The following is a 7,670-nucleotide window of genomic DNA, read 5'->3' on the forward strand; positions in this document are numbered from 1 at the left end:
GCGCAAGGTCTAGAGACGCATTTTTTAAAAAGCTGACAAACTTTTAACTTGAGCGCCATGTTTTTAAATGTCGTGTCTACACCGCAGTACAACGTGATGCGAAAAAGCAAATAGAACTCATTATAATCAGTGATGCTGTCTACAGTGAATGCGTCGCGACAGTAAACTGATGCCCCGTTCTATTTCTGATGTACTTCATGTGTTCGCACTACTTCTGATATGAAGGACAAATGGATTTGCAATGGTTGCTTTGTCGCGTCCAGTATGGACTGCTTCGAGCTGACAATGGTTGCATCCAGGGTAGACATGTCATGTGCAAGACGCAAGTGCAATGGTTAACAACATCCGTCTAGCGCTTTTACATTGAAAAACAATGGTAAAGTAGTGCAGTGGAATGGAAAAAAAGGTATTCTGAACGCCCCCTAGAGCATTAAAGGGGTGGTATAATGCCCTTTTCACAAGATGTAAAATAAGTCGTTGATGTCCCCAGAGTGTGTATGTGAAGTTTTAGCTCAAAATAACCAACAGATATTTTTATATAGTATGTTAAAATTTTCACTTTTTGAGGGTGAGCAAAAACGCATTGTTTTGTGTCTGTTCCTTTAAATGCAAATGAGCTGCTGTTTCCCGTCACAGAGGGCGGAGCTTCAACAGCTTGTGTCCTTTTACCTCACATGGACATGCACTGAAAATTTCAAAAACGTTTTGCCTTTTATGTTCAAACCGGAGTCCGACAATGATGGAGAGACTCAAGAAGAAGTGACAACATGTAGAATGCAACAGGACGTTTCTGAATGGTTAGTTGATGGGTTTATGTTGCTGATGTGGAGTTAACTATCTTCTAGTCATTGATTAGCATATTCTGTCATGATAATCTATAAATGAGTTCCCGGGGGAGGGGTTTATGTAAATTTAAGGGTTGGTGATGTCACTAACCCGAGTAGTCCCTACCAGCTGTTTGTTGTAGTCCTTAAAAAACGATTTCTTTAAAAGCAAATATCTCCTTTGCTTTGAACTTTGAGCGTTGTAACTTTACAGATGTTGTTTATGCTCAAACAGCAACATTACACACAAACTAAAATTAGAAAAGGTCAATCATAATCAATTCCATTCCACATTTTTCCCTGGTCCATTCCACAAAGCTACTTTTTCATTGTTTTCCAATGCCACAATTTCAAGTGTTCTAGGTTAAATTGGGTACTTGCTGCCATTTGTCTGCGCACTACAAAGTCTCACAAATACAATATAGCATCCATGCTTACTTCTGTGAATGCTTTTTCTTTTTGGTTCTCGTATTCAATGTTTATGTGTGCTTAGATTCCCATAAGTTGCTCTGTTAAACAGAGCATAGTCTGGGCCTTTTTGCATTCTGGTTCAATCTCAGAATCCCTGGCATATGTAGCTGTGAAAACCAAATAATTTTATTTTCTTTTTACATATTATATTAGATATCCTATTTATTACTATACAAAATGGAAAGATCTCAAAGTATATATTATTCTGGCACCTGAAATATATATAAGGAGAGGATGCAACACTGTCATAATGACAGAAAGGCCTGTATAAATGGTGCTGAGGAATACTGCTGCCTGGTAGTGAAAAATTTGTGCTTGCTCATTTTTTGTTTTCCTGATACAAAAAAGGAAAGGTTTTATTAAAGCCAAGGCCTAAAATGGACCCATCTTGACCAGTCCTTTCAAAATGGCACATCCTCACAGCATGCGCTTACCTAATATGCAATATTCACAAAATGAGCAGTCTTAATTGAATAATCTGCAGAAATGGCGTTCTGTAGAACAGTTTCTCACTGTGCGTGAAGATATTCTGCTTGGTACGGCCATTTTGAAAGGGGGTGACCATTTGTGTCTGCAAAAAATATTCGCGAACCGATCCTGCAAAATCACAAGTTGTGCCTATTTCATCTGTTATCACTGTACATTGTTTTGTTTTTGTTTTTTTGAATGATCATAACTGTTCTGTGGAATCCATAAAATTAAATCCTATTTGTAAATGGATTGTCCCGGTGTGTTATTACTAACATTATATGAGTCATGAAACTCTAGAGGGCGCAGGCTGATAGGTTTACATGCAATCACATCATTACCACATGGCACACGCTGATTGGCCTTTGCTAGTCCTGCAGCCAATGAGATTGCTTCCTCAACATTTAAATAGTCTGGTTCAGTGTTGTTCAGTGCTGTAAGCTAGTCCTGCAGCGTGCTATCAGAGTTCCTCTGAAACCCTCCACCTCCCCCAGCTCCACCTGCCATTACAGTTTCCTTTATACAACAGTTGACATTTCAGACACAATATGGATGGCTAATTTGTTTATTTTATGGTTTCAGCAATGAAAGTAAGTGGGTTACCACAGTGTAGCCCATAGAAATGGAAGAGTGAGCGCAGAGAGATGCATCAGCATTGTTGGAACGCCACTTGTCTAATCAAATCAGTGAACCAGCATAACCGCTGTCTAAAAAAATCATAAAGACGCTAGCAAGCAGGTATGTGTGTGTTAATTCTCAGAGGAGTCTGTCTCCTCCGTGGAGCCGTCGCTCTCCATTTCGATCCTCTTGCGTTGGTGCAGGGACTTGCGTGGCGAGGCCTTCTTGGACGTCTCCTTCTGTCCCGCAGCGCTGCTGCTGCTGTTGTTGGACGTTGGGCTGATGGCAACTTGAGCTATGCTGGAAGATTCACAGAAACATAGTGTCAAATCTATTACATCTCAAATCTACCCTCTAGCATATTAGCTTTCAATAAAATGTGTTAAATATAAAAAGATTGTTAGCACGCTCTTCGTCTTTTAATAAAAGACGTTTTAGTTAACCAGCAAGTGACTGTAATATACTCTTTGAAGCAAGTCCGTCTCTCTCACAGTCTCTCCAGCTCCTGGTCCATCTCTGGATCAATCAGCAGGTCCGATTTATTGGGAAGAGCACCTGATAATATGACAGAAGATAAAGCATTCCGTTAACATGTCTAACTATCATAAGAACAAAAGTTACATGTATTCAGAAATACAAGTAAGCATTTTATATTAGCAAATACTCACTGATGTCTTGGTTTATTCCCTCATGTTTGGCCAAGGCCAACAGAAAGCTATAGAAAGACACTCGCTGACTGCTCTTTAATATCTCCTTAATAGCAACAATGGAGGGAAACCTGGGAAAAGATGAGATCAATATCATGTTCTAGAGTTAGTGGGTAACACATTACAAGTAACGCAAATTACGTAATCAGATTACTTTTATTAACTTGTAAAGTTGATAAACCAATTCAACCATACTAATACGTACCAATGACTTCCGTTAAACATCATATTTGTGTTTCTTTTTTATGATTATTATTACTGAAGTAAAGAGTGTTAATAAACTTTCCTCTCCTGGGTCCTTTTCTTCTGCAATCCAGAATGGCAGCTGCGCCCTCTACTGTATCGGCGTGAATTTGCATTTCCTTCAGCATGAGGCTTATTCATTTCACTTTTGGCTTGAAAGGGCCTTTACAGTTGCTGAATTTTTATTTATTTATTTATAAAAAAACAAACAAGCAAGCCCAGCCATGGTGAGAAAAAGTAACGCTAAAGTAACATAACACATTACTTTCCAGAAAATGTAACTAAGTAACGCAATTAGTTACTTTTTAAAGGAATAACGCAATATTGTACAATTTGTAATAGAGACAGAGCGCAACGCATCATAATCTTAAGACCACGCCCACCGGGGGGGAAAACAGTCCAACGGTCTCCATTGACTTTACATTGCGAGAGGCTGCCTCTTTGTCATTTCTTGCTTCTAACAAAATACAGAATAATGCCTAAAAGCTGCTATGTGACAAGGTGTACAGCAAACAAGCTAAGAAACCCAGAAATACGTTTTCATAAGCTGTCGACCCCAAAAAACGAGCGTTTGAGGACATAAAAGTGGATACAGGCTGGAACGAATGGGTAAATTGTGGGATCCTGACACTCAGTATGCACTAAAATACACTACGTGTGCAGTAAGTTAAACATTTGGTCACTGGTGAGTCAAATATCCAAATGTCAGTTTTATATATTATATTTCTGTCAGATAAACTATCCTGTGTTGCCGATTACGGTCTCCTCCGGCGGGCGTACGTTAGTTCTCAGAGTAATGAGACACGTGACGCTCTGTCTCAACTGCCTGTATCCACTTTTATGTACTAAACACTCGTTTTTTGAGGTCGAGAGCTAATAAAAACGTATTTCTGGGTTTTTTAGCTTGTTTGCTGTACACCTTGTCACACAGCAGCTTTTAGGCATTTGTCTGTCTTTTGTTAGAAGCAAGAAATGACAAGGAGGCAGCCTCTCGCAATGCAAAGTCAATGGAGACGGTTTGATTGTTTTCCCCCCGGGTGTGGGCGTGGCCTAAATACGCTCTGTCTCTATGCATTACTTTTAAAAGTAACTTTCCCAAACACTAGTGAGGATGGTTATAGTAGGTTCCATTGTAGAGTAAAACTTAGTATATAAGCCAAAAATTATATTCTAATTTTATTGAAATATAGATGCAACAACATAATAAAATTAATTAGTAAATTAAATCATTTAATAATATTTTTTTTTCTTATTCATTTGTTACTTATAATATAGGTCCACAATAAATCTGCACACATTTTCTATACTTATTGAGAAACAAATTGCTGTAATTCTGCAGAATTAAATGGAGCTAGTGTTGTGATTGTTAACTAAAAATATTAGAGATAATTTTCTGTCATTGAAATAAAATTGCAATAAAATATAAATATTACATTTAAAACGTTTCCTTGGAAAGTAATTGATATAAATAATTTTAAGTTGAAACAAAATTGAAGCAAAAAATGTATTAAAAATAATAAAAGCCAAGAACATATTTAAAAAAAAACCACATAACAAAATTACTTAAAATAACTGAAAATATAAAAATAAAAGCTATTACAATAAATACTATAATAGTATATAAATAATGAATGAATGTCTTACTTGTGTTTGAACCTCTCACAAAGTCCCTCTATACATTCACAGAAGATGGAGGAGTCTACGCCTTCTTGAGCGTCCGGCTCCTCGTTGGCTGCGCTGGATAACTGTTCCACCGAGGTGGAGGTTGGGACTATGACGGTGTTTGGGTTCTTCCCGGACAACAGGTCTTGGTAAATCACAGACACACTCTCTACAAACTCTGTGAAAGTGGATGAAGATTAGATCATTCTGATGAAAGGAGGAGCCTCGGGTAACCATAGAAACGCTTACACGTGGTGGTGATGATGTCACTGGCCTTTTGTTACACCTGTTCAAATCTCAAGGTCAAGTGCAGCTTTTGTGTTAGCAAGACCTTTAAATATCACCAGTGCTTCTGCGATTGGGTGGTTAAGAAATAACACCTGAATCTAATTTCTTAACATCAAGATTTTACTTTTCATTTTATATGAATGGAATGTATAAGGAAAATTGTATGTTTTTTAATTGCTATAAGTGGTTACAATTAAACATTTTGAATTCACTTAATATGTTTATCATAAAGTAGGTTATGTCATAGATATTATATAGAGACTATATGATGTCTATGGGTTATGTGATGTACAGACATACAGACGACATAAGCAAAGTGCAGCTTAATATTATAGTATATTTTATTATAGTCTAGTTTATATATTATATTATTAGTTCATAATACCTTCATAATAGAACTGGATTTGGAATGAATAAATAAAATCGGAGAATGACAGACAGTCAGTGGCATCATCTATCAGGACAATCCTGCGAAAGAAAGAAAACATTAAAGTTATTCAGTTAAATATCAATGTGAAAGGAGGGAAACGTCAAAGAATCATCAAACAGCAAATACTAAATTACCTGGCTGTGTTTTGTACCATCTCCGTGGGAAAGTCAGGGCATAACAGCTGTAAAAGTGAACTGTATTCTGACATTGCCAACAGATCTGCAAAAAGAAACAGCTGCATTTGTTCGATGTCACACAACAATGCAAACAACTGAAGTAAAGTGTAGTGGCATGACAAATGGCGTATTTGCCTCTGCTTACCCCCATTCTTTCCAATCTGTCGGAAGCATTTCCAGAAGATATGGATGAAAGACTCTCTGTTATGAGGTGTTGCTTTGATGTAACTGAATTCCCTGAAGAGCACATGATTCCCATTCTTCACACTAGCAAAACTGCAAAATTATTATTCGATTATGTTATACTTTGGGACATGTACCATGGTAGTATCTCTATTAGCTTTAGTATCATGGAGTACCATGATAATAATTATTTATAATAACTTACTATTCTGCAAAATATCGGACCACACCAAATTGAGTGTATTCCTCTTTGTGTTCAAGTAGCTGTGTGACTGCATCATTGAGATAGAAGAGGACATTCGTTTCAGCTGGAAAGTAAAAAAGAAAAGGCGATGTCATGACAGTGTCTGTGTTTATACTTTTTAATGCAACTGTCAATCATTCTGCAAAGCAGGCATCTTGGAACCGACTGCAACTTATCAGTCTGCGCACCAACAAAACAACCACACAAGGGACAACCGTAACATAGCCTACCTAAATACTCGTCAACAGTGAGGCTGAAACGATCCGTATTCATTTTCATGATTTTTTATGGTTTGCTGGGATGCAGATGCGGTTCATGACTCTCCTGGTAGCCCATTCAGAATGTCCTTAAAGATGCTTCAGCGGTCAGTGTGCCCACTCTGCACTGACGACACTGACTAAAGCGCATCAAATAGGCTAGTAAGGATTCATGCGCACAGTTTCTTAGGACTCCGTGCTAAAATTAAAGGTAAACCTTTATATTACTCTATTTAAATACATTTTATTATCTTATTTAAAAAATATAGGATCACTGGAATTCGATATTTGCGTGTTTTCCAGGAATATTTATTTCGAATTTGAGTCATTACCACAGTATCTTAGCTCAAATTCATCCAGGGATATAAAACAACCAATAGACGACGCGGTCGAGCAGCACATGACACAACGCGGAAGTGAGCGCTGGGTGGAGTCTACTCTCGTTTTTGAAAAATGCTCGGCTGTGTTTCGTCAGTTTTTGTTGATGCAGCGCGGCTATGGAAACCCGCGCATGCGCAGCACAGCTGTTTTCTGCGCCCATATGGCTTTCCATTTAAATACTAATCCACGAGGATGAGGATCTGTATTTTTGTGCTGCAACAGTTCGCACACATATCAATTCCAAAAGCACTGAAATCCATATAAGAATTAAGGATCCTGATAGACATTTTACCATTTAGATCTGCCACAAACTAGGAAAATATATACACAATACCTAACGTTACTCAAATGCACGCGAAAGAAGTAGCAATATTTTGTTCATAAAATACCTAGATTTTATTTGTAATAGATATGTAATGTTATATAATGCAAAACTGTTAACAATTGCGCGCACACACACACACACACACACACACACACACACACACACACACACATATATATATATATATATATATATATATATATATATATATAATTGCTTTTTATTTTGTTTGTCAATGTCCCAAAGTTTGGTTCCAAAACCAAAAGTATATTCTACTGAAAACGTGATAAGACAATTGATTCTGTAATTGCATGCTCACTTCACTTTAACATTAAAACACAAAATATTCAATAAAACCTGTATAAACCACAAAATGCACTTTGCAGCCTATAA

The 7,670-nt window shown here is 37.3% G+C and overlaps 1 protein-coding gene across 2 annotated transcripts; it reads right to left on the minus strand.

The window, feature by feature from the left end:
• Positions 1 to 2,314: 2,314 nt before the first annotated feature.
• On the minus strand, positions 2,315 to 6,912 carry cstpp1 (centriolar satellite-associated tubulin polyglutamylase complex regulator 1). 2 transcript variants are annotated; one of them, XM_082160333.1, is made up of 9 exons: positions 6,545 to 6,912; positions 6,276 to 6,378; positions 6,033 to 6,163; positions 5,846 to 5,930; positions 5,667 to 5,749; positions 4,976 to 5,171; positions 3,050 to 3,159; positions 2,873 to 2,936; positions 2,315 to 2,681 (listed from the first exon to the last, which is right to left on the minus strand). In XM_082160333.1, exons 1-9 carry the CDS (start codon positions 6,591 to 6,593, stop codon positions 2,513 to 2,515), a joined length of 990 nt encoding a protein of 329 aa, XP_082016459.1. In that variant the 5' UTR covers positions 6,594 to 6,912; the 3' UTR covers positions 2,315 to 2,512. The 2 variants fall into 2 exon arrangements, with proteins under 2 accessions (XP_082016459.1, XP_082016460.1); XM_082160334.1 differs by having other exon boundaries at positions 2,543 to 2,681; positions 2,846 to 2,936; positions 6,545 to 6,911.
• Positions 6,913 to 7,670: the final 758 nt, after the last annotated feature.

Source organism: Leuciscus leuciscus, assembly GCF_965113295.1.
Source record: "Leuciscus leuciscus genome assembly, chromosome: 25".
Classification (NCBI taxonomy): Eukaryota; Metazoa; Chordata; class Actinopteri; order Cypriniformes; family Leuciscidae; genus Leuciscus; species Leuciscus leuciscus.